General features: G+C 29.6%; 1 protein-coding gene across 19 annotated transcripts in view; it reads left to right on the forward strand.

The window, feature by feature from the left end:
• Positions 1–27,766, forward strand: part of kis (chromodomain helicase DNA binding protein kismet) — a 111,819-nt gene extending 84,053 nt beyond the window's left edge. For 10 of the 19 annotated variants that reach the window (XM_043052600.3, XM_043052604.3, XM_043052603.3 and 7 more), the window contains 10 exons: positions 2,683–3,533; positions 5,040–5,183; positions 6,013–6,342; positions 9,520–9,589; positions 11,074–11,780; positions 12,703–12,820; positions 15,286–15,476; positions 18,603–18,734; positions 22,069–22,173; positions 22,481–27,766. In XM_043052600.3, coding sequence (XP_042908534.2) covers positions 2,683–3,533; positions 5,040–5,183; positions 6,013–6,342; positions 9,520–9,589; positions 11,074–11,780; positions 12,703–12,820; positions 15,286–15,476; positions 18,603–18,734; positions 22,069–22,173; positions 22,481–23,587 — 3,755 coding nt within the window. In that variant the 3' untranslated portion in view covers positions 23,588–27,766. The remainder of the gene's footprint in view (positions 1–2,682; positions 3,534–5,039; positions 5,184–6,012; positions 6,343–9,519; positions 9,590–11,073; positions 11,781–12,702; positions 12,821–15,285; positions 15,477–18,602; positions 18,735–22,068; positions 22,174–22,480) is intronic. The other 9 variants (XM_043052602.3, XM_071180432.2, XM_071180435.2 and 6 more) reach the window with 3 other exon arrangements.
• Positions 27,767–27,996: the final 230 nt, after the last annotated feature.

Here is a 27,996-nt window from a genome sequence, read left to right on the forward strand (position 1 = left end):
CATGCTATCCCTTCAGAATCTAATCCTAAGCTACTTGATATTTAATATTCTAATTCTCGTTCTATTTTTCTTCAACATAGCAGTTATAAGTTTAAATCAAAGAATTTTAAAATAGCCACAAATAAAAACATCATAAAACACAATTCTGAAAAATTTTCCTACTTTTTCTTCCATTTCCTCTTCTGTTTCTGAGGAGGAGAAAATTTCTTGCTTTCCTAAAACCTGACCTTGGCACAACTGTGTAATTCAACTCATTCAATTTTGGTGTAGCAATGATACCACTCTTTATGAATAAAATGTTTGTTCATGTTTTAGTAAAATTAAAGCATTCTGCGACAATAAATTAGTTTTATTTACAGATTTTTATGCGTTCTGACTTGCCTTTTTTCAAGTAGGCTCTTTGCAAGTGTTTTGTTTGCGGAATTTTTATGACCACTGTTGTCCACTCCATTACATATATGAAAGTGATAAAGACCCTATTTCACTTACATCAGGTCATATGGATGTTTGTCTATGACATTCATTTAATAGCTCAACACTAGCAATCAGCTTATTTGGCTCAATAACTTTGATAGAAATTTAATAGCTCAACACTAGCAATCAGCTTATTTGGCTCAATAACTTTGATAGAAATTTAATAGCTCAACACTAGCAATCAGCTTATTTGGCTCAATAACTTTGATAGAAATTTAATAGCTCAACACTAGCAATCAGCTTATTTGGCTCAATAACTTCGATAGAAATTTAATAGCTCAACACTAGCAATCAGCTTATTTGGCTCAATAACTTCGATAGAAATTTAATAGCTCAACACTAGCAATCAGCTTATTCAGGGTTCCCACAGTACTTGAAAAACCTTGAAAGTCCTTGAATTTGGTTGAAAAAAATCAGGGCCCCAGAAAGTCCTTGAATTCTGCCATAGGGTACTTGAAATGTACTTGATTTTTTAGAAATTAAAATACTACTAATTTTTCTTGCAAAAAAGTAATGAAAAAAATATATAAATTCAAAGGAAAATTATAGAAATTCTAATTATGCAATTTTTAATGCTTGAAGTGAAAGGGGTTAAAGAAGATGCAAAACTTTTCTCTCCTAGATTTTTCAGACCAGATTGTTGTTCATATCTCTGATGTTTTGAAAGCTGAAATTTCTAGCAAATTTTAGGTTTTTTAGTCATAGTTTTGCGAATGATATATAGGGTTTAATTGATTTCGAAACATGTTTAATGTGTTGACTTCATTATTACGACAGGTTAATATTGTTGTCCTATTTGTTCTTTTAATTTATGTAAGAAGGATAATTAATTTTGCATCATTTACAATCAAATTTTTACATTCAGTTTTTACTGCTAATAAATAAAGTTTAGTTCTACAGGTTTCATTTTTTATGAATGAACATCGTGATTCACATTAAACTGATTCTTGATTTATGGATCAGAAATTCACATAAACTGTTAAGTGATCAATGAATCACATATCGAATATTACTTTAAAGTGATTTGCAAATTACTCATCAGGATTTGTATTAAGGTATTTTATAAATCACATCATGATTCAGATTAAAGTTATTTATCAATCATGCCTCACGATTCTTATTCTAGTAGTTTACAAATCACGCATTGCAATTCAGAAAAGAGAGATTTAAGAATTACCACCCACAATTTTCATCAAAATGATTTTAGAATCACACATATCTATCATATATTAAGCACCTTTCGAAACACAAATTGCAATTTGTGAAAATTAGGCATATTCACAAAATTTACATTTTATGGATATATTTTAAAGAAAATAAAGCTTGGTAAGTCTTAGTTATCTGTAAAATATTGTTCTACAATAGATTTTATTATGTTCAAAATACATTACTGATATTCTTAAGTAAGAACATAGAAAATTTGATATTAAAATTGAAACAGATATGTTAAATGGATATATTTTGATAATTTATCTAATTATATACATTTCCTGTAACCTAAAATTTGATCTAACATATTAAAAAAAGTATTTATATTTTAAAAACCGTGCAATTACACAAAGTTTATCAATTATTTACTATGCTTGTTTAATGTAATATGCATTAGTCATTCATTCAGTTTCATTAATTCTAATTCATTTGTCATGAAAAGTTTCACTGATGCTAGTTTTAAATGTTGGCTAGTATCCTGTGTCAATTGGAGGTTGTTGTTTTTTTTTGGTCAATTGGAATTTTTTAAAGTAATTTGAAACAGCAATGTAACTATCAACCATTCGTATTATTAGCTGATAAATTTAATAAATAATTTTTTGTCGTTGTCAAATAAGCATTATGATTTAAAAATATACAATTTCTGCTTCTACGTAATTGTAAAATCAGGTTGACATGTACTTTAGCGTATAACAATAATATCGAATAGGTCCTTGAAAAATTTGATTTTAGGTCCTTGAAAACTCCCTTAAATTTTTTTTAAAAGATTGAGTGGGAACCCTGTTATTTGATGCAATAACTTTGATAGAAAATAAATTGTATCTTGCTAAGAACTGTAATCTTTGTTCGAGCAATTAGATATTTTGCCATGCAATAGAAATTTTCGCTTCCATTTCTGATAATTACTAATGTACATCATGTCTAATTTATTACTTTTTTTAAGTTTAATACTCAATTTCTGTTACAGATAATTATTGTTTGTCTCATTTTCATTTGCAGGTTGTCCTAGTCCTCTAAATATCTATCATACAGACGATAGTATTTTATTAAAAGATGAAAGTGCCAACAAGCTGAAAGAAGAGCTTCCTTCTTTAGTAGATGATACTGCATCTAAAGAAACTCCAGACATATCATCCACAAAGCAAGAGGTTGGTGAGAGCTCTCCAAACTCTTCTGCTTCAAATGGAAACCAAAAAGACGCACAATCGAGTGATCCCGTAATTGTCAAATCTGAAGATCCCGACAAGGAAATAAAACGAGAGAACGATGAAGTCAAAACGGATGAGCCATTAAGCGATAAAGCTCCAGAGGTGAAAAAAGAGGAAGAAAATAAAACTCTGGATGCTGAGGTGAAGACAGAAGAAGTTACACCGACCGTGGTGGAAAAGAAGGAATCCGATTCCACGGCGGAGAGCAAGGACGAAACGGACACATCCAAGATGGAGGAGGACGATCCACTCGAGAGAAGCAACGAATTGAAAATTGATGAGGATGTGAAAATGGAGGATGAAGAAACGGACATAGAATCGGATGTTCGCAAGGAAGAGGACGCTGAAAAGAATAAGGATGCTTCTGTTGTGGATCCAGCGATGGTTGTGGAGGAGGAAAAAGATGAACATAAGTATGACTGTGATACTGACACTGAAACTAAGTCTAACTGTGATGCTGTGCAATCCATGGAAGTGGAAGAATCTCCCCTCCTCAAAATGGAGAAAGCCATAAACTCTGAAAAAAGCAACTTGTCAGAAAAATTTATGAAAGTGAAGCAGGAAGAACTGATGTATGAAGAGGGAATGCGTGATAGATTTAACATCCAACCCAAAGATGATCTCCACTCACATGATTCTCAAGTAAGTTACTTTTTTGGCTTAATTATCTCTGCTAAATGAGATTTGAAAAAGTTCCATGCCTCTTCTTTTTAGTGTCATCTTAAAGCTCTATTGATATATCTAATAAAAAAAGTTAACCAATATTTTGTAACAGCAAAAATGTATTAATCTGTAACACATCTGAGAAAAAATACAAAGTAGTTAAAAACAACCCTCATGAACAAAATATTATTCTGAGTCAACCTTGTGAAACAAATTGACGTTCGGATCACACATTAAAAACCATTGCCACTTAAAATAATAGCACATTGCAAAATCTCATGCTAACAAATTATCAAAATAGAGATTCTGTACTCATTGAAGATTGAAGTATCTAAATTTTTTTAAATTTGAAGTATCTAATTCAAAATCAAACTATGTAAATATTGATTAAATAATTTAAAAAAAAAAAAAAAAAATCTTAGATTTGCCTACTGAAGAATAAGAGTAAGCTGTATTTTCTTATGAAAAAATTACAATGTTTAACCAAAAATGGTATAGATTTTTTTCATTTTTAGTAAAGCCTATGAAAATATGTTATTGCTATTCAATTTGTTCTTTGTTTTACTTTTTATGAAAGCTTCCATTTTTCTTAGTTATTATTATTTTTTGTTGTTTATATGTTGTGTAGCATACATTATATCATTTAATATGCTTGTAACTTGATATCAAATGATGGAAAAGGGTAAATTTGTCAACAAAACAAATTTTGTTCATGAGTTTTAAGTACCCCTAGTATTTTTTTATTGAAATTTAAATTCGAAAAGTAACCATTAAGAAATGATGTCTACTTCTCACTCTTTTTTTTTTAAACTAATAAAAATGGTCAAAATAAAATACCATAAAAACAGTTTATTTTACTTTGACTGATGAATAGCAGATTTTATCTAGCTGTCACATTAACCATCCTCTCTAACCACAAGCAAAAAATAACTTCTTTTTTTAATTTGAAGCATGTCAAATTTATTTAGAATAAGTGAATTTATGAAATAAATTTAACATTTAGCTTGTTAATGTAGACATTATTAAAATGCACCTAATTATATTATTCAATTGCGTAAAATATTTTGCAGACTATATTGTGTATTGAAATGAATTGCAGTTATAGTACTGCTATTTTTTTTTTCTTTGTGTACAATTAGTTTTTTATATATATACCATATATAACAAACCATGTTTGTTATATATGAAAAAATTATGTTATATTTTATGGTTTGAATATTAATGTGCAGTATGTTGAATCAAATGTATATCGTATTTTTCGATATGATAAATTTATTTGATATTTTACTATTTTGTAATTCCGAACATAATAAATGCGACAAATTTGTCTCCCACGCATATAATTTCAACGACATTTGTAGATCATTTGACAACAATTACACTGAATTCTGTTATTTAACTTTTTTTTTATTAAAAGTATTCCAATATAATGAATTGCAGTTTTTCAATATACTCTCCTTTTAATGATATTTCTTTTCTTTTAAGATGATTGCAATTTTGCAGGGATGCATGTCGCAAAACGACGATGTTATGAGCCAAGCAAGCTTCAATCTCGAAACAGAAATGGGTGAACCTACTGTAGCTCAACTTCTGGCTTTTACGAATGGCAATGCAGTTCGATGGCCAAAAGTAATTATATATTTTTTTAAAAAAATAATCATGGAAAATCATTGATTTAGGTTGCTGAAAAATCTAATATTTAAAAATGGAATCCCCGCCCCAATTTTATTTTATTTTATTTCAAATATCTGAATTTCTAACAAGATCCCCACTCATATTTTATTAAAATATAAAATGTTTCTATCATGCTCTGTATAAATGATGGTGTTCTTTCAAAAAATGAAAGAAAAAACATCATTTCTAGAACAAATTATCTTTTAAACTTTTTGATTTCAGAATATTTATTATTATTTATTTATTTTATTTTATCAATTTAAAGTTCTAGCTGAAGCAAGCCAGTCATTGGCGAATTTTTTTTAATTCCAAAGTGAGAACAGAAAAATCAGGAATATTTCCTTCGTGATGAGCAAGAAAAGTATCTTTAGAATATAATTCTTTAGGAAAGAAAATTATTTGCTTTGGTATTTTTAATTGCTTCAACTCTTTCTTTAATCTGATTTTTAAATTTAAAATCTGTAAATATGAAGATGCAGAGTACAGCAGTTTTGGTTATACCTATCATTTCAATTTATATTATTATAATGCTTTTTTAAATTTATTGTTGTTTTTGTCGGAGAAAATAGTAACTTCATTTAATCATGAAAAATTCTTGGAATTAGTCATGAATTTGATCTGATACCCTGAATCAGATCTGAAATTTAACAGATACCCTGTGGGTAGTGCAGTGATATGTGGGTACGAATGTTAACAAAATATTACTTCATTGCATAAATAAATTTATGTGTAATAACAATTGTGTGTAATGATGAGAAATTGAGTCTGTAACTTTTTATTGCAGGATAAAGTTTTGCAAATTCGACTAGAGCATATCGTGCATGCTGTGGAGAAAAATGAATGGCCAATAATCAGGCATACGTTTCTGCCGACATTTCCACCCGTTCCTCAGTCTTCTACGCCCATACCCCATCCACCCATTTCTGCCAGCCCAGTGTCTCATCGTACCTCTCCTGTCCCTAGTGTTTCAAGTCAAGGACAGAGTGGTGAAGTCACTCCTCAAGCAACACCCGAGCACACACCTCAGCGAGAAGTCATGCTTCCGGACATACCAACACCTACTCCCCCAGACTTTAGTGTCCTGCGCAAAAGTCCTCTTCACATTCCTCCACCAGTAATTAATACCTTTCTTTCCTAACATTTCTTCAATCTACTATATCTACTGCAGTCATATTTGTTTTGTGTGTCCATATTTTTTTTTTTTTTTTAAATTTTCGAAAGTAAAATTTCTAAATTAAATTTAATAAAAAATAAGATAGTACAGGGTGCATAGCATTTTTAAAAAGTGCTTAAAGGTGCTTATTTTCAATTTTTGGTTTTTAGAAGCCCTTTAAGATGCTTTTATCCATGGATGTTTTTAAAATGTACTCAATTTTCCCTTTTCCGAAATGTGATATTTTTCTTTACCATGTTGATTTTCGTCACAAATTATGCAAGAAGACATTGTCCTATTCAACGTTTTCACAATTAATGCAACCCCAATCTATTTCGGCTTACCGCTGGTCTGTAATGTATAAAAGCACCATTTGTTTTACATGTTTGATGCAATACTCATGGGTCCGCTCTTTCGTAATGAGCTGGATTCAGTGGTAAGGATTTTTGACTCCCATGTACAACCCTGCTGCATTTTGCAAGAGATTCTCAATTTCAGACTTCGTTTTCTGCCCTCTGTAATAGAATCGAAAAATCTCTCGAATTTTTGCTGGTTACGGGTACCAACTAAACGTTGTAAATTTTTTTCTCTATTATTGATAGAAAATTTCATTTCTCTTGTTAATTTCATCGTTTGTGACGCGCCATCATCTTCGTTACTGTAAATAAAACAATCAATTGTCAAAAACTTGCCAACCCTGTCTAATTATGATATTTTTCAAAGTGCTTAAAAATATTTTTTGAGTGCTTGAAAAGTGCTCCAGAGGTGCTTATTTTTTTTAAAAAATTTGGCTACGCACCCTATAGTAATTTAATAAAATATGAAATTTTTTGCTTTAAATGTATATTTTTAGTACAGAAATAAATGATCTTCAAGATATGTTGAAAATTTTTCTATTATTGAACAAATAACTTTTCCTTTTGCTGCAATCAGTTGAATTGGAGAAAATTTTCCAAAAAATAGTTTAGTTTATAAATTGTAGTTTAACTTAAGTTTTTCTTTTTTAATTTTTTAAAAACTATAATTATATTATATGATACCAAAGTAATTTTTCCTAAAAATTTATTTTCATTGGGTGCATTATTTTAACTTTTTATGAAAACTAAAATCTATGGGCATGTTGCGTGAAAGGCTTCCTAAGCACCCCCACATGTATTATGATAAACAAAGGAATAAAAGCACAAAGAATATTGAAGAAATATTTGACAACTATTTCTATTCTAATTTTCTTTGAGAATCAATCAATTGTAAGAGAAATACATGAATGGATCAAGGATTGCAAATCTTTTTTGATTAGTGTGCCAGTTAACTAGTAATTTATAAAAATCAATTTATAACACCTTACTTAAACTATTAAATAATTCTTTAAAACTATTTAAATATTTTTGTAATTATATTTTGTAATTAGTTTATTAACTTGCAAAAATGTAAATTAAATATACATTATTTAAAAAAATATTTTAGTTTGTTATTAAGAATCAGACACTCAGTAAAGCAATAAGGTGATTAATTTTAATAGATTTAAATTTTTTTTTGCTATGAAAAATTAGGTTTATTAATTCTTTTCAAAATCTTACAATAATTTGCTTTTTACCATTTAAAATAAATAATTTATCTTTGAAATGTTTTCTTAATTTACTTTTTTAGTTCAAAAATACGGAAACAATATGGCAATCAAAAACAACTTTCAAAGAGTTTTGATGTTTTTAATTTTTCGCTATTTTTAAGGAATTGTTAGGTTATCAAAATAAAGGTCTTGTCATTACATAGGTTTTTTTTTCTAGAAATTCTATGAATTCCATTTTCAAAATGGCAATATCCAGCCACTCAGAGAAAAAAAAAATGTCTTTAATATTACCCACTTAAGCAATGTGAGGTATTGAAAAAAAATATAATAAATTTGTTTTCTCGAAGTATCGAAATTTAGAAAATTGTGTTTTGTCTGTCTTTGAAGAATATTTTCTCAGCAAAACTCGATGACTATCCAAAGTGCCCCCTAAGCAAAAGGAAATATTTAAACTTTCTAATGCTAGTAAATGTTTTAATATCATTATAAATATGCTTCATCGGTATACATTGTTCCCATAAGTTCTGATAATTCTTTCCCCCCCTTTTTTTTCTGTTGTAAAATTCATTATTGTGCACACGGAATTCACTCCATTGAGGTTCTATTTCCTATAAAAACTTGAAGAACTGTTGATAATTTAGTGCATCTACAGATATGAAGTTAATAGATAATTACATGATTCATAACAGACGGAACATTTTAAAATGACTTCTGTCTAGCTTTCTCCTGGAATGGAGCCTATGCTCGTCCTTCTTTTTGAAAAAGCCTTTAATTAATAATTGTTTGCTCAGGGTTGCCACTCCACAGGGAGAATAGGGAAAACCTGGAAAATACAGGGAATTTAAAAATCACCTAAAATAACAAGAGGGAATTTTGAGTTTTTCTATAAAAACTGGGAAAATACAGGTAAGTTTGTTTCGAATCTTCGTCTTTTAAAAAATGGTAACCACTCAAAGTGTGATCTATGGGATATTTAAGGATGATATTTCAATTTTATTAAACTAGTTCATTCACTATAGCATTATTTGTTTTGCTGTTCCTTTTTTCTATTAAGTTTTTTCAGAGACAAGAGCACAGTGATTGTGTTTTCCTTTTGCTGTATTGTGTATAACATGTACAAAGAAAACATAGGAAATTTTTTTTTCTTTTTTGAAAATTACATTATTAGTAATCGAATAAAAGTAATTTACTTTGTATGTGCGTGCTGTTGTGTCCTATCTAATGATACACTTGCAATAAGTTTACCACCTTTGTTCTATAGAATTAAGTATGTAGGTATAAGGAATTAAATTCATTAATAAAAAGCCTTTTTCTTAAAAACCACCCTATAATTTTTTAAAAATTGAAATTAAATGCAGAAATAAGAATAAATGTAGAAAGAAAAAACAGTTGAAGATCTATTTATTAATTGTAACTGTGCCATTTTTATTTTAAGGAACTTTTTTCAAATTAGCTAAAACAATATGTTTAAATATATTTCTTACTTATTAATAAATTTTAATGCTATTAATATTTTCTCTCGTTAAAAATTGACTTAATGCAATGAATTAATAAATAATAATACTTTTTAGCCTGCTGCTGAAACTTCTCGTCACAGACGTAGGAGAAGACGCAGACGATTTGAAATTGAAGCTGAAAGAGGTACCCTTTTTTTAATCTCTAATTTTTTTTAAATGTACAGTCAATTCTCAATATAACTACTTCTTTTAGTTCAAACAAAAACAGATGTTAACAGATTATATAGCAAGGTTGCTATATTGTGATTACATAAAATACATTGAAATATTTGCTCATGTTTCATAAATGCTGGATTTATTTTGGCAAAAATATGCTATATTTTAAATAGAATTAAGATACTGACTAATTTGCCTTTTTTATGTCAATAAAGTAAAAGCATTATTTAATATATTTAAAGTCAAGAATACATTTAAATCTTTTCAATTGTGATCCTTTAATATTCTTTGCACAAACTATAGACATTCATTCTGTGTTTTTTCTAGAGTTTAAAATTTTGCTTCTCAAAAATGAGGTCATGAAATTAGAACACTTTATTTTTCAGCCTGTAGAATTACATAATGATTTTTAATTTTTGTAAACAATCTGCTTTTCATGATCTTGAATAAAGGAGCAAATTGTGTTATTTTTCGATTCAACATCTTTTAAAAAATTTTAATTTCTGCTCTAAGTATATAGTATTATACTGGTTAGGAACAGCCATTTTCGCTAAATAACATACTTCCAGAGAACGAGCAAAACTTAAATTAAAAAAGAATGCCAATAATGCCATGTGTTTTAACTTCAGAGTAAACCTCTCACAATACAACAAAAAAAAAGTGAAGACTCTTTTTCAAACAAGAGTAGCATGATTGGTGATTATATTAAATCATTCTAAAAAATATTGTAATGTTATGATTATTTGGAAATCAGAGTTTCCTGTATAATGTTGCGATATACACTTCAAATTCTCTATAAAGGTAAGTAATCTCTATTTCACAATTCTTTTGACCAAGGCTTAGAATAGGCGATCCTCAAGATCAAAAAGAACTCAAGATGTTTATTGCGTAGTAACATGCAATTAAAGTAGTGATAAAATAGTTTTCTTGAGATATTAGTTGTTGATTGGCTTGTTCTCAATAAAAAAAGTTAGTTTTGAAGGAAGGAAAAATGTCTTACACCAGTTTTTGGCATGATTTTTCGGGGGGAAAAAATGAAAAAAAAAAAAGGTGTTGGTCACTATATTAGAAATAAATTTTAAGTTAGGACGTTTTAATGAGTGTTATAGTAATATGGCGTATATTAAACAATAAAACGGGACTTCTCGTGTAACAGTTGTTATGATGGGAGAAAGAGACTAAAATGTTAAAGAGCGTAGACTATATTTGTAAAATTTTTTTATTATATTTTTTTAGATAACCTTGATTATTTAAAATACTTTTCTTTTCTTGTAATTTTATGAAATGAATATTTTTAACTTGTTACTATATGACACTCACTTAATTTGTTGAATTCTGATGCCCGACTAAATAGATTCCACTAAATTTGTTGGTTGTTATTTAAAAATGCTCTTTTAGCCTGTTTAATTGTGTCAAAATTAATTTATTAAGAAGGATTAAAAACTTTTTCAGCTAAACTCCGTCAGCTTCTATCTCATAACATGCAACAACAGCAACAGCACCATCAGCAGCAACTTCAACATGTTCAACAGTTTTTGGCATCTTCACCTTTAAGGAGTAAAATCTGGGACGATCATGTCGAGAGCAAAGTACCGAATGTGCCTTCTCCTTCGTCGGCTGTCCCCACAGTCTCTCCCACAATACCCCCTCCTGCACATCAAAATTCTGCTCCCCGACTTTCGACGACAATTGGGACTTTAGATCTTTCTGTGAAACCTAACATTACACCACCTACCCCTTTTACTCCTTTACCAGTACCACAGAAAGCCAAAGTAACTCCTCCTGTGGAATCACCATCTAATGTCGGTGGGTCTCCCACTTCTCCAATAGACTTAAGTGCTTCCTCCAGCGGCACAAGTGGCGTCAGCCAGGGAAACCCAAGTGCACACCCATCTAAAGGACGACCCAAGGAGAAGAGGGGTGCCAAAGGTGGCAGTAGAATAGATGCCTTGGCATTAAATCTCCAAGCACGCAAGCAACAGCAGTTGATGCAAGAGCAACACCATCCATTGGCTGATATTGGCTCTATGGTTGAAAGGACAGTTGATAAGAACAAAGACTATGGTGAAATGGAAGAATCTCGTTCTACCTCCTCCAGGCATCATCATTCTGAAAGAAGAACTGTCGAAGAGGAAGAAATTAAACTTAGGAAAAAGAGGGTTTGTTATTATCTTTTTGTTTGTTATTATCTTGTAGTTATGCAAAAGGTTTGAACATTTGCTTGTTTTTAAATTGTTGAGGAATATCTTTGTTTTAAATAATTCACCAGGGTGTATAGCGTTTTTAAAAATAGTAAAAGGTGCTTATTTTTTATTTATGTTTCTTAAAAACCCTTTTAGGTGCTTTTTTTATTTGAGGTTTGTAAAAAGTGCTTAATTTTCTATCTTTTAAAAAGAGATTTTTTTCTTTGCCGTGTCGATTCTAAATTACAAACGAGGAGAGAGAAAACATGATTTTCACAATAATCTCTCTGCAAGGGCCTGGTTGGTAGGTTTGCACAATATTCTCAATTTCAGGCTTCATTATCCCCTCTCTGAAATCGAACCGAAAAATCTCTCTTATCGTTAATGGTGACTAATATAATCAAGAAAATAGTTTTTTTGTCAGAAACTAGTTGTTTTATCATGATCATGTAAAGTCTTGGAAAATTATTTTGCATTTTGTTAATGTATGTAGTGCTTAAAAAATTGAAAGATTTGGCTACGCACCCGGTTTAAGATACTAGTGATATACTTTCTCTGTTTTGGTTCCAGAGGGGTAAAGAAGTCAAATTGAATAGGAGTTTGCTTTGTATAAGTTTAATATGAATAAATTTGTCAATGAATTTAATAAAAAATTCTCTCTGTGTAAAATTGCTCCAAATCCATTAAATAAATGTAAAGTTAAAAGATCTAAAAGGTTTGTGTTACTAAAGAAAAAAAAAATGTGCCTTTTAGGATTTTATTAACAGAGGAAGTTTACAACCTCCTATATAATTTAGTTTTGTATTTTCAATGCATCACTGTGAAATATACTAAAATATTAATTGTGAATAACCATTGATTGTAGAAGTAAATAATACAAACTTTGTCCTCCCAACAGTTGCAGTACAGTGAAGAATCAGTGAGAAAAGCTTTAAATCGAGGATTTGATATGCAGCCTGTACCTGCTCACTCTTCATTTATGAATCCATCATCATTATCGGGAAGAATGAGTCTAGGTATTTTCATTCTATTAAACCTCAAAATTTTTTTAAATTCTTTTATTTTATATTCAGCAGGATATCTGCGCACCTGGATGCAAGTAATGAGAAAGTCATGAATTTCGGTATTGTACAAAATTTGTCATAAAATGTCATGCTTTTAAGTATTTAAAAAAAAAAATCAGGAAAAGTCATGAATTTAGGTCACTAAAAAATCTAATATTTAAAAAGGGACCCCCCCCCCCCAATTTCATGGTGTTCCGAATATCTGAATTTGTAACAAAATCCCCACTCACAGTCATGCTTTATTAAAATATAAAATGTGTTTATTATGTTCTATACAGGGATGAGATTCTTCCGCGGATTTCCGCTTTTTTTCAGATTTTTCCATTTTTCCCGCTAATTTCCGCTGAAATTTTTTTTTGCCCAAGTTAAAATGTTTTATGAGGAATTTAATTTTCCGCGGAGGGAAATTGTTGAAGTCCCTTTTCCTCCCTCTGAAGTTTCTCTAAAAATCATTTCCTTGGGATAAAACTGGTTGACCTTTATACAGGGATGAGATTTTTTTTGTCTCTCGAATTTCAGCCTTTTTATCAAAAACTCCGATTCTCTAAAAAATTCGTTTTTTTAAATAAATATCCCGTTTTTTTTAAATTCAGTCATTGAAGTAAAATAATTATATTTATTTACGATTTTCAAAGATAAACAGAAAATTCAATCTACGCCCTAGATGCTAACCCTTCCGCATTTTTACTTATTTTAGCTATTTTCTCCGATTTCACGCACACAAAATAAGATTTTCCGTATTTTTTATCCGTCGGCTGGATAGCTCGTATTTTCGTAATTCAGATCTCGATTTTTATTCACGCGATTTTAATATCAATCATCGATTTTCGTATTTACCTGATTTAAAAGTTGCACATTGCGATTCTTATTTACGCTATTTAAATATCGTATATTATGATTCTTATTTACGACATTTAAAAATCCAATATCGTGTTTTGTATTTATGCATTTTTAAAATCTCGATTTTATTATCAAATCTCGATTTTCGTATTTACCTGATTTCAAAGTTGAACGTTGCGATTCTTATTCAGGCGATTTAAATATTGTACAGTGCGATTCTTACTTACGAGATTTAAAAAATCAATATCGCGATTTGTATTTACGAGCTTTTAAAGCCCTATGTAGCAATTCGTATTCACGTGAGCTTAAAATCCAATATCGTGATTCGTTTTTGTGGTTGTAATATCGTGCGATTTAAAAATTATGCATTGTGATCAAAAAATTAAAAAATCATGATTTGTATTTTCGTATTTTTTAAATTCGATGTAGAGTTTCATATTTACGTGATTTAAAAGTCTCATATCGGAATTTATATTCTCATGGTTTACAAGTTTAAAAATCGCACTTTTTTGTCAAATTTTTGTTTATATATATATATATATATTTCTTCTTTTTTTTTCTTTCTTTTTTTTCGTTTTTTGGATTTCCTCTTTTTTACTTTCTGACTACTCTCATCCCTGTCTATAAAAATTTATGGTGTTCTTTCAAAAAATGAAAGAAAAAAGCATATTAAAAATTCAGTTATTGGCGGCTTTCTATTGTTCTGAAATGAGAACAGTAAAATCAGGAGTATTTCTTTCCTTTTCGAAGAACAAGAAAAGTATCTTTAGAATTTAATTCTGCAAAAAGAAACCAATTGCTTTTGCATTTTTTTCAGCTATTTTATTGCTTAAACTCTATTACTCTCTTTTTTAAATTTAAAATCTATAAATATGAAGATGCAGAGTGTAACAGTTTGGTTATACCTATCGTTTTAATAAATGTCATTATAATGCTTTTTTAAATGTATTGTTGTGTTTTTGTCGAAGAAAATGGTAACTTTGTTAAGGCATGAAAAATTCTTAGAATTAGTCATGAGAAGTCATGAATTAGAAGATCTAAAATGTAGCAGATACCCTGTATATTCAACATTTGGAATTTTCTTCATATTTATTATTTTTCGTAACTTTGTTAACATACAGATATTCCAAATACTACTGATTCTCTCTCATCTCCCCTGTCACTAAGAATATAGAACCCATTCTGTTGAAAATTCCGATTTTAATAGTTTCTATCACTAGTTTATAGCGTTATCAGCCATTTCCTATAGTTTTTAAAAGTTTGATATTTTAAATAGGTTATTAAAATATGCAAAGTTTTCAAAATTTAAAAAAAAAGGGCTAATTTATATTGTTAATTATTTCATTATGTCTTAAATTTGCTGTAACTCATTTGAATATGTGTTTTAAGATTACGTTCTTAACTTTTTAAAGCTCGTGTATTATTATATAAATGAGGTAGCTCTTGAAAGTTTCACAAAAGTTTAAGAACTGGACCCTACTGTCCTTGATTGCCCCCTCAACTACAAGTGAAAAATATTTTTTTTCTACTGTAGTATGTGTTTAGCAATGCAATATTTTAAAAAGTGTTGTTTTTAGGTTCAAGCTCCAAATCTGAAGAACATTCTGGTGGCAATAACCCATTATTGGATCCGTCTTCATTGATGCACCATGATTTTAAGAAATGGATTGATGAACATCCAGAATTGGTGACAGCTAATCCTAATTTGGTAGCGGCTGCAGCGGCGGCAATGGCTTCATTCAGTCCAGTGTCATCTTTCCCCTCTCATGTAAACCACCTTCTCTTTTTATGAATTATCTCTATAAATCTAAGGTGTCCATCCACCTGGAATTATCAGCGATTTTTTTTTTTTTATCCGGAAAAAATCTGAAGAAGTCAGGGAAATTTGGATAAAAACCTGGAAAAGTCAGTGAATTTTAAAGAAAGGCTTGAATTTTTTTCTGAATTTAAATTACAGGGTTGCCACCCCACAGTGAGAACAGGGAAGACCTGTAAAATACAGGGAATTTAAAAATCACCTGAAATAATGGGGAAAATGCTGGAAAACTAAAAACTGGGAAAATACAGGGAATTTTGTTTCTTATTTTCGTTTTTTTTGAAAATGGTAACCATTCAAAGTGCAATCTATGGATTATTTAAGGATGGTATTTCAGCTATATTAAACTTGTTCATTTACTATAACATTATTTGTTTTAAGTATGTTCAGCTGTTCCTTTTTTCCTTAAGTTTTTCCGGCAATTATAACTAGTATAGTTAGCCCAATATAGCTCATAGAAGAGCACAGCAATTGTGTTTTTCTTCTTAATATATTGTGTACAATATGTACAGGGAAAACACGGGGATTTTTTTCCAGATTTGAGTGGCAAACTTGAATTATTTTACTATCCGTTATATCAACTTCATTTAGATGGAAATTTATCGTGAAATTCTCTCCATTATTACCCTGCTGAATTAGAATGCGATATGAAGCTCTCCCAGGTTGCTAAATGAATGGCGATATCTTTTTATCTCGTTAGAGATTGATTATGGGACTATGCTGTTTAGGAAAGGCAAAAATTGTGCTGGAAGTGGGGAATAAGGGGCTAGGATATTTACTTCTGTTTATAAAAGTAGTTCATTTTACTACTACAATAATTGATTTTTGTGGAAAATATTAATTTCTAAGAAAAGTAATAATAATAAGGAATGAGAAACAGTTCAGTGAAGCCTCTTAATATATTAAATTGCTAAAATATTTTTAATCAAGAAATATATTCAAATAAAAGCAAAAAACATAATAATTAGTAAAATTATTCAATATATATATAACCTGTATGTTTTATGCATATACTTAGCTAATATTTTAATTATTGAATAATTTTGAGGGTTCTGCAAAATATTTAGTATTTTTATAAAAATTTATTTTTTAATTTTTTTTTAATGTTTTTGAACTAAGTTTAATAGTTAATGTTAAGAACAATAAAAAATTTTATTTTCAAAACTGTATACAATAAAATATGATCAAGAATTGTTTCTTAAATTCTCAAAATGAAAAAAATAAACGCATTTCTTTCAACATTTTTTAAAAGACTAAAAATTATGAATCTTTTTTTTTTCTAAAAAATATAATATTAATATTTTTATGTCATATTTAAGCTTATAGAAGACAAAATTAATAAATAATTATTTTACTATATTTGAAAAATTTGAGTGATATTTATAACATAGTTACAAAATTAAAATTCAATCTATAATCTATTAAATTGTAATAAAATGATTAGATGTATTATAGGGATGGCTTGTTCTAAAAAATAGGAAGGTTCTTTCTTGAAATTCACAGCAATGTAAAAATTCTGTTGATTTGCTGAAATGTATAGATGGACAAAGAATAAAATCTCAAAACATTTTAATGTTATTATCCAAAATAAAGTATTAAAAATATTTAAAAGTAAATGCAGAATTCATTCTAACATTCCTTAACTTCAGGGCAACTTATTCATTAAATTCTGTATCTGTCTGAAGTAAGGTCATGACTTACATTGACCTTCTATATAGCTGACCAGCTATATAGAATCTGGTATTGTGACAGATTGCAGGCTGATATGCTGCCAGACTTAAAACATACTTTTTTTTACAGCAAAGTGATATGGTGTAGTTATTTTTGTTCATACATTAAAGATAGTCGGTAATCTTCATCTAAATTATTATTGAATATCTCCATTTGTTGAACATGTTTTGTGTGGTGGAAATACTTTTATTTTTTGAAGCTTTGGGGAAGGAATTTATGTAATTTCTTTAAAGCATAGGGAAAATTATTTTCTTCAGTATAAAATGTATTATTGGTATCTATTTTGTTATTTCCATCTTAAATACTAAATTGGTTGCTCGTTGATGTGGTTGCACTCACTCTAAATGACCAAGATAGTTTTCCAGGACACAGTTGAAAATAGGTTTACTAACATGGGGATTCTTTAGTCTTAGAGATAGTCAGAGTCTTTAATGATTGTTTCCTATAAATCTACTTCATAAAATGCGTTAAATCGCAAAATTCGGTAAATAGGGGTTCGTTAAACGGGGGTTTGACTAAAGTATTTTTCGTTAGAAATAAATTAAAACTTTTTGAAAATAATTTATTATATTTCCTGGTGGGAACACAATCATTTCTTGTTATTCTAGAGTTATACTATAGCTGATATTTCATTTTTAAATTCTTTAACAGCTAGTAACATATTTACACTTCAGTTTTCAGTGATGCTTGTTTTACATTACCTGTAGAGATAAAATCAGCTTTCAAATATTTAAGGAATCAATTACTAATTGTATTACTTTTCTTATTCATAAAATATTTTTATGTATTATATCTTTAAATGGGAGATTTATATTATTTCAAATAAGACCTTTTAGTAGGGGGGGGGAACCAATATCCGGGCCCTGGGGAATCAGTTTCCAAAATCTTGCAAAATTATTGCGTGTATAAAATATTTTTTATCTTGTTCAATAATTTAGATTACCCAGTTTATCCATATTGTTTATCTCAACATCACATATCTTGGGTATAGTTTTGTCTATAGAAAAAACTCCTCTCGCTACAAAGTCTTGAAACTGTCTGCTGCTATGGAAACAAGAAAAAGCGCATTTCAAAGAAGAGAGCTTCTTTCTCCCCTGATTCCCTTTCTCTTGCTGACCCGAGTCAAAACCTGTCTTAAATAATGACCCAACTACTCTAAATAGTTAAACCTTGTAACCATAGTCACAGCCACCACTCCAGACGAATGGCTATGGGATTCCTTTATATAGACAAACTATACTAAGGCTTTGAAACAAATATATTTGAAAATGTTTTTACTTATTTTGGTAGGGCCTCATAAACGAAAAAAAATTTTTTAAAATGCCTATTTTTTTTTATTTTTTTTAGACTGAATTGTTGGAATTACCCGAAGGTAGGAGAAGGGGAAGGAGACCACGATTGGATCCTACCAAACTGGATTACGATAAGGTCACGGGGGAGGAGAATGTTTCAGTTATCAACAGGCTTACTGGAAAAAAGGTAACCTTCTATTTCTTCCTGATATCCCTAATGCTCAACTAAACTATTACTGTAACATAATCAATTTTACATGCCACTTATATTTGAATAGTGGAAAACAGTGTTCACATGATTTAAATTATTTGATGTTTTTAATCAATTTAGAATCATGTTTTTAATCAGTTTTAAAGAAAAACCATCGATTTAAACCAACTAAATCAGTCATCTGAGGACGACTGCTATCCCAGATGTCTGAATTTCCTGAGGAAAAAATACCCTTTGAGTAATTGCAATGAAAATGTAACTAATTTTTTATACTGAAAAGAACAAATTATCTGGGGAGGACTACTATCACTGATGTCTGAATTTCTTGGTTTTCTGGATGGCAATAAAATGATACATTACAGCTTAACCACATTTCTTCTTCAAAATTGAATGGGAAAAAAAATTTGTATTCCAATTAAACATTTTTATTTTCTATTCACTTTTTTTAAATTATATTTTTATAGTAAAGCATAGTGACATATCTTTCTAAAATTTCCTTACCACCCTTGTAAATGGAAGCAAAAAATGAAATCATTCGTTCCATCTGATTTCGTTTACGAGAATAAAAAAATATATAAATAAATAAATGAAGGGGAAAAAAAAACTACTAATATGAGTCTATTTTTCCCTGCAATCAGTCTAGCAGAGTTGAAGAAACTTTCATTCTCTACATTTTCTTGAAATTTCTTCTAAATTTCCTTCCCCACAATTATGTCATTCCCTTTGGGTTTCAGACATCAAGAATTGGACGGACAACTGTTCGTTTTTTTACCAGGAAGAGAGTGCTGTTTTTCAGTTCGCAAACTCACCACCTATATCTGGTTATTAAATTATTATTCAAAAGTGTGATTCGAGATGAAATAGTCCTGTCTAAAGCGGGTTATTAAATTATTATTTTTCAAAAGCGAGGTTCGAAATGAAAAAGTTGCGACTAAAGCGAGTTATTAAATGATTATCATCCAAAAGCAAAATTCAGAATTTGCGGATCGCAACAACATTACATTAAAATTTTAAAAACTATGTGGAAATTCTAATCTGTTGAAAATGTTAGGTGGATAATAAGATGAAACAAGTGCATCAAAAAGTAATTCTACAAATGCGCAGTTTGAAATTTTCCTTTTGTGATAATGCATTATTAAAAACCATCAAAATGCACAGAAATAACTGACAATAATACTATTGTGAATCTACGTGAAATGGTGAGTGAATCGTCAATAATTGAGTGGAAATGAATAATATTGTATCATACCAAACGAAATAATACTATATTAAAACGTTGGATTTTTAAAAGCCAAGTGAAAATCCGTTTTAATAACTACCGAAAAACAATCTTCAAAGCTAAGGAGATTTATTGTGGAATTGTCGCTAATTGAGAAATGATCAATACTAACTAAAATAAGTGATTCAGAAATATCAGCTTGTTATAATGGCATATTAGCACAATAGAGATTTTAAAAACCATGTGGAAATCTGTAGCAAAAATAAGGCAACCACCCAAACCAAGTGGATTTATTCGTCGTTGATTGTAACTGACATTAATTATCAGCTTTTTGTTACATTTGATTGAATAAATGTTTTGCTGTTTGATTACTGTAAGACCTTAAAATCTATTTTCCGGACATGCCGGACTCCCAATGATTCCGGATATGGGACTTTCCTCTGTATATATCTATACTGATGAATGTGTGTGTGTATATGCATATATTTATATATATGCATGCATGTATGAATGTATATATAATTTCTTGTCATGTTAAAGTGTAAGTGATTAAATCCAATATTCTTTCTTACTTGGTGGACCTGTTTTCCCTTTTGCTCAAAATTTTTTAGTTCTGTTTTATTTTTGAAATGAGAGATGTTTTATAATGTTCTGAGTATTCGAAGATTTTCATGAAGAACATTTGAAGATTTTGAAACAACATTTGATTTTTTGAAAGTACTTAACAGTTTATTAGGATATTTGGATAAAATTGAGTTTCTGTTAATTCTAATTATTTTTTAGCTATCTAAGATTCACTGTATAATTGTATATGTATATATACAATTATTATAATTAACTATATATGTATACATATATAGAGAGAGAAAGAACACAAACACTGAATCTTAAAAAAAAAATTGAGGTTGATGATTTTCTATAAGATGATACAAACAAGCTCTTAGTTGATTGAGTCCTAAGGGAGAAATTTATGACGAGCAGGCATGTCATGAAAAGCATCTGGTTTGAGATGTTACTTTGTTCTACGAATTTTTATGTTCTTACAAATCTATTGCTTTTGTAATTTATAGCTCTTTTTAATCATTCAGTTGAATTGCCTTGTTAGAAATCTGTTATTGATATTCAGAGGATGGCTGTTTTTTATGCTCTTTTGACATGAAAAATAAAAATAGCCATAGTTTGTTTGCTTTTGTAAAAGAAAACTTTAATGTGTACTATCTTGCTGAAAGAAATTACTGGATTTCAAAATGCACAAGTAATTAAAAAAGAAATTAAAAAATTCCTTTTAAAAGATAGCTAATATGGCAAGATTTTTTTACCCATATGAAAGTTAGTAAAACAAGTGAATAATTCTCTAATTTTTATAAACAAACGAGTAATTTTTAAAAATGTTGAATCTTAATTATCAGGAAAATTATTTCTAAATTATTTTCATTATCTGAATCTACTGGAGAAAATTAATATTACAGACTCAAATAGCTAATAAAATAATTATGAAAGTTGAATATTATATGTTGTTGTGACAAAAATCTTAAGAATTACATGCTGATTAAATTTATTTTATCTTACTAATTTTCTATTTCTCTGAAAGTGATGTCATTTTATTGTTTCTTTTAGCAGAAAAAAAAAAGCACAAGGAAATTAATTTGAAATAAAACAATATAAATAAGATCATTCCTTTTTTTCCTTTTTACAGAAGCTTAAGTGTGTGGTTTATCCTTAGCCGCTTAGTTTATTTTTAATCCCTGCTTTGCACGCTTCTTTTTTTGTAAAATCTCATTTTAATTTGTGTTTCCTTCCTGGCAATTGTATTTGAATATGTTCTCATCAACATTGCCCTGCTTAGTTTTAGTCATCATATAAATTTAAAAGAAACATGCATATTTACAAATGATCTAACTATGTTTGCGCTTTTCACGGCATGGTGTATTTTATGTACAAATTGTTAATGTTATTTTCCAGTTGTAAGTGGCATTACTTAAAATTTCTAATGTAGTTGGTTATTTGTGTCTTTTTTTTTTTTCTTTTACTAATGAAACATGCTGACAATTTAACTTTTTTGCTAATTCTTCACCCTAACATCTGATACAGATAACTGGAAGCAAAGCTCCTCCTTTGAAGTACCTTGCTGAATGGTTGGACAAAAATCCTATGTTCGACGTTGATCCGAAATGGGGACCTTTAGTCCGCGAAAAGGTGCTTTTTTGCTTTGCATGACACTTTGTTGTTCCCCCTTGTCCGAAAATACTCTTTCTTTTGCATGCTTATAGAATCACAATGCCTGCCAAAAGAATGATTTTTTTTTTCTTTTTTAAATATTTGAAATGCTTTCTTGCCTTGAACAGAAAAAACAAACAATTGTTGTATAAACAAACTTAGATTTATTTATTTTTTTCCATTCTATATTAGAAAATTTTCTGGATGTTTTATTAATTTTATGTGCATGAAAGTTGTTTATTTAAATATTTTTTTCTTCATATTCTTAATTTTATGTTAATTGCAGGGTAACCTTCCCAACAACATGTCTAAACGCATAGTCACGCCTTCAGAGAAAAGAGGCCGCAGAACAGCCGCTTCTCTCCTGGCTAGTGCACATCAAAATGTTGTACCTCCCGTCACTACCATGTCTTTCCCGTCGACTGGTTTGAATCCTTTGAATTTTGCCAATACTGGAATGTTGAGTGGTTTTCCTAACATGAAGTTTTTTATGGATCCTCCTAAATCCAATGTGTCATCCACTACCACTACGCCCTCCACTTCTAGTACTACCACAAATCCAATATTTTTGCCTTTTGGTGGTCTGGCCGGCATGGGGCTGACAAATCCCCTTTTTGGTTTCCCAGGATTTAACTTTCCTGGGCTTCAAGGATCGTCTGGTTTGGCGGGAACTCCCTCATCTAAAGAACATAGCAAAGATACTGACAAATCTCGAAGTGAAAAAGACACTTCTCGTAAAAACGCCTCATCTAGTGCTACCTCTGTTAACATGAGTGCTAACGCTAATCTGCCGCAGTCCTCTTTACCGTTCTTGTATCCTCCCGGTCTCCTGTATAATCCTCTCGGCTTGGGAGGTTTCACGCTTCCTCCCAATCTTCCAGCATCATTTGGCTCGTTCACCCAGAGTGGTTTGGTGAATGGTCTGGGGTTGAGCAATCCTTTGTTCACCACGAGTTCGCTCAGTACGAGTCTCAGCTCATCCACGGCCACCGTCACCACTCCTGCGACACACGGTATTTTATCATCCACACCGTCATTAACGAAGGCTCACACGTCCCCCGGTAGCAAGGTGCCACCTCCGAACCACTTCACGGACGGGCAGGAGACCGACGACGAGAGCCTCAAGTCTCTGATGGGTAATCACGAAGACGACTACGACGACCTGGACGACGGCAAGATGGAAAGTTTTGACAATCCGGACAGCGACAAGGAAGGGTTTAGAGACAGGCAGCAGTCGAGTCCTGTCAATAGTGTACCTCTTAAAGACTCTGAAAATGTAAATTTAGCAAAAACTAATTGTGAAAATTCTAGTTTAGAATTATTAAGCAAATCTAGAGGAATGCACGACGACCCTACCTCAGATAGTACAGACACTGAAAGCAAACATTCTTAGTGATGAGCAAATAAAAGAAGAAGAAAAAAACTGTTTGTGACTGTGATGCAGCTGTATATTTATTATTATTTCACATTTTTCCTTCCATTTGTGATTATGATTGTGGTTTCAAGAATGAAAGGGAGATAAAAAAAAAATATAAATGTTGAGCAGTTTTATGACGCAGCCCCTGTATAAAAGCAAATTTATTTATTTAAATCATAATTCCCATTTTTTTTTTTTAATTTTAGTAAGTGTGGTGTTATTTTAAGTTCATATTTTTACTATCATTTGTGATGTGTTTTTAGTGATGTCCATTTAATGGTAATCACATTTTATTCTGAATCTGGAGTACAATCGCTAAATAAAAATTTTACTTTATACTTCAGTGATTAAACATTTTTAAAATCGTACCAAATTTATTAATTTTCTTTTATCTTAAAGGTAAGAAAATATGTTTTCAAATTTTATTTATAAGCTTCCAAAATTCAACTTTAAAAAAAAAATAAATCATAAAAGGGTTAAAAAACTATTCTCATTTGCATTGGTATTAATTCACTCATATGTCGTCTACTTTCATACATTTTTGATATGTTGCTGCTTTTTGTAGACCTCAACATTCCTACATGAATATGGTGTTCGCGTGTACTTAAAGAGAAAAAAACAACAAACAAACTAGAGGTTGCTAGTGTAATATTTATGGCTGGTATATTAGTAAATTATGAAGAGCAGTAATGTTTACTGTTGTGCAGTTTTAGTAATGCAAGCCTTTTGTAAATAACCAACTATTTTCAAACGGGCAGCTTATTTATTTTGTTACAGGAAAGGATGTAGACCCAGAATTACATTATCATCTCAAATGCATTGGTTAATATAAGATATTTAATGAAAAGAAGGAAATAATTACTCAGGCAAATACTGTTTCCGGCCGCGACAGTCAAAGTCTGTAGATAAATTAGGTCTGTCTCATGCTGTAGTCCTTAAAGAGCGTAAAGGGAAAAAAAATTGTATAGCCATCATCTGTTGTGTTTTAGCTGTTAAATAAGTTAAAAATTGGGATTACACATAATTGTATCATCTGTATCTAGCTATTTTAAAGCGGGAATTTTTACCTTTTTTTGGTTCGATACTTTTGCTTAACGTACTATTTTGTATCTTTTTCCTGGTAAAGAATTGCTGTTATGATCCTGCTGTTTTGTATTCTGTGAATAACTTGTAATATATATTTTGCTATATCTGTCGTTTGTGTAAATTGTAACCTTCAGCAATTAAAAATCATTGGTATTTGTTTCAATCAAAAAAACAAAACAAATGTTGATATTTATTTTACTTATGTAACATATTTCAGCCAAAAATATTGCTGTTATGAAACCTAGATCAAATTTTCAAATCTATTCTAGACATTTCGTGAAATGTTAGAATATATTGAATCATATGGTCTCTTCAATTTTGTAACATGTCCAGGATCTCCAGAATTGTGCATTTAAAATATAAGTTGCATTACTATTTAAGTACAATTGCATAAAGTAAAGAAAAGGCATAAGTTTTTAAAAATTATGATGAAATTAATCTTAATTGCGTTTAAGAGCATGAATCAAATTTTGGAGATAGCTGGCCTCATTTGTACAGACCTGTAATATGATTTGTTTTGATGGTGAAAAAAAAAATAATTCTAGGCACATCCCCATCCTTTTTTTTTATTTATTAAATGTCTTTCATACCTGAGTAATGTAAGTCACAAGTAAAATAAAAAGGGGAAAATAAAAATAATAAAAATTTATAGTATCTTCCTCAGCAGTGCCTTGATCACATCTCAGGTGGTGGAACAAAAGAAATGGTAGAGTAAAGAGAACTGCCACCAGCTGGACACAGATACAAATTTTTTAAAAATTTTGTTGGGGAACACCTAATCTAACAACTGCCGTCTCCAAAAATACAGTAGTCATAAAAATCTTCTTCATGAATTTTGATTATTAATAAAATTTACTCCAAAAACTAAGCTACTCGAAAATTATTCTATATACGTGTGGCTACCTCTAATTCATATGTTAGTGTTTCAGTTATTTAAATATGTTTTTAGATAATTGTTTGATATCCAAAATATAAACCAATTTGCATGGAATATAACCAAAGAAAATAATTTTAATAATGAAAAATGTTTAATTTATTTGCCAGTTGTTATTTCTTATTTTAAGCTTTGATTGAAATTTAATTGTTTAAAAATTGGGCTTGGATTACTTTCATCATTGTAAGTAATTTATGTTTTAATGCTAATTGTTTTATAAAATTAACCAAAAAGAGAAACATTCTTAACTCTGTGAAATATGTCCCCTAAAAGAGCATATTTTTCTGTTTACTTTCTTTTTATAACTTACTATACAAATCTTGTAAAATTTCTTGTGTTTTCTTTGATAATCGCATATTACTTTTGAATGCTACTGTATTTATCTATATGTTAAAGAATCTAAAATTGTGACGATTAGGAAATCATAGATTTCTGTGTATGCTTGTCTGAACCTTGTAATTTTTTTTTTTTTTTAGTATAGCATCACAGTTAAGTTTTTTTTATATGATGAAACAACATGTTAGAAAATTTTTAAATTCAGTGGTGCCAACTATGTTAATTCTTTTAGTACTAAAATACAATATAAAAAAAAATATTTAAGAGTACTATATGTATTAGAGATTCGCATTTTATTCACTTACCCATTATATTGTCGCATGGATGCCGGCAACAGCGTTGTGACTGTAGAACATGAACTATATTATTATAGAATTACGAAACTCTTGTATAAGCTGTAAAAAATCCAAATTTCAGAAATTTAAATAACTTAAAACAGTACGGGTATGGAAATTTAATTCTTTTTAACTAATTTTACTTCTAACAACATAAGTAAATAAAACTAGAAGAAGGGTAGAATATTGCTTTCAAAATATTTCACAGAATAATATTTTTAAAATGAATTAAACTTTGTTGTTGATTTCTTTGAACAATAACAAAAATGAAATATTTTTGAAATTATATTTCACTTTATTTTCTGCAGGTGTTCATACAACTTTCAATTTTGTGTGTGACTATCGATAAATTTCAAACATTATTAGTGAAAAGGTTAAGGAAATAGTTCATTTCTTTCTATTCCAGGAGTGAAACTGTCAAAGTTTTTGCAGATTATGAACTTGAATAAAAAAAAAAATCATTGTTAAAGCTTTTAAGGAAGAATATTTATAAATTATCCAAAATAGGGGAATTTTAATTATATGATGTACATGAATGGCCGGAAGATTATAGAATTTGAAGCCAAATTTGTCAAGCGACAGTTTTGAAAGAAAAAAAACACAACTTCCATATTAGCAATGAGAGATTTTTGTGTATTGGGCTGTTATCTATTGAATATTCTGGAAAATTATCTGGAACTAAACTAAAGAACAATTTGTTGTTGTCACCTTTGGAATTGGGCTTATGATTCTTCTATCAAGCTAAAGTATCTGTGGGTGGCATCTCTGACATGGAAGAATAATTTGTTAATAGTGCAAAATTGTAGAAATCTTAATCTTACTTTGAAAATTTTAACATTAGTGTGCAACGGTGCCTCCAATGAAATTCACAAAATTATTTTTGAAAATTACCAAATTGTATCTAATGGCACAGTTAAGGAGGAAATTTTTTAACTGACTAATTCATATTAAAATTTAGATTTTAAAACTACTTCATATCTCCAAATGAGTGCTCATATTCTTTAATGAAGTATCACTCTTTGACTAGTTAATTATTGAGATATTTTTAACACTTAATGTGTTGGACTAATGTGGTAACTTACTCAATCATTTTAAGAAGTTCATTAAATGAAATACTTCCTTTTAAATATTATTTCTCAGTTACTTATATTCTCGCAAGAAATATTCTTATACCTCTTTATTAGTTGGCATCTATTTTCATTGAATAAGCTTACATGTCAATTTTTTATTAAAAATGTAAACTAAGAATTTTATCATACAAAAATGTTAAAATCTATACTTTTGTGCAGTTGTAACATAATTCTAAGCCAATTTATTTTTAGATTCTTTGGCAGATGTGGCAGTAATTTTTGATTTTTAACAAGTCACTGTATGGCTAAACTGAGCGCTCTTAATTTTGTGAAACAAAGAAACTTTATTTTCCCCCTTGTGCTATTCCTGTAATAATAAAAAACGAAAATGGTTTTTTCTCTCCCTGTTGTATAAAGTTGTACAAGCATATATCATTGCAATAAATAATCTGAGAATGGCCACTTCAATTATAAATCCATTCTTCAGGTGTGTTGTGAGCGGGTAAAAAAAAAAAAAAACATTGTAGCAACTATTCTGCAGTTGTACATTTGCTACATTAAATCATTGTAGAAAATGGAAGTTTCTTTCTCTATCCACTACACTTTTCATGCCCCTCATACACA

The sequence above is a fragment of the Parasteatoda tepidariorum genome, chromosome 1, assembly GCF_982258835.1.
Source record: "Parasteatoda tepidariorum strain Cologne lab strain chromosome 1, Ptep-v5.0, whole genome shotgun sequence".
Taxonomy (NCBI): Eukaryota; Metazoa; Arthropoda; class Arachnida; order Araneae; family Theridiidae; genus Parasteatoda; species Parasteatoda tepidariorum.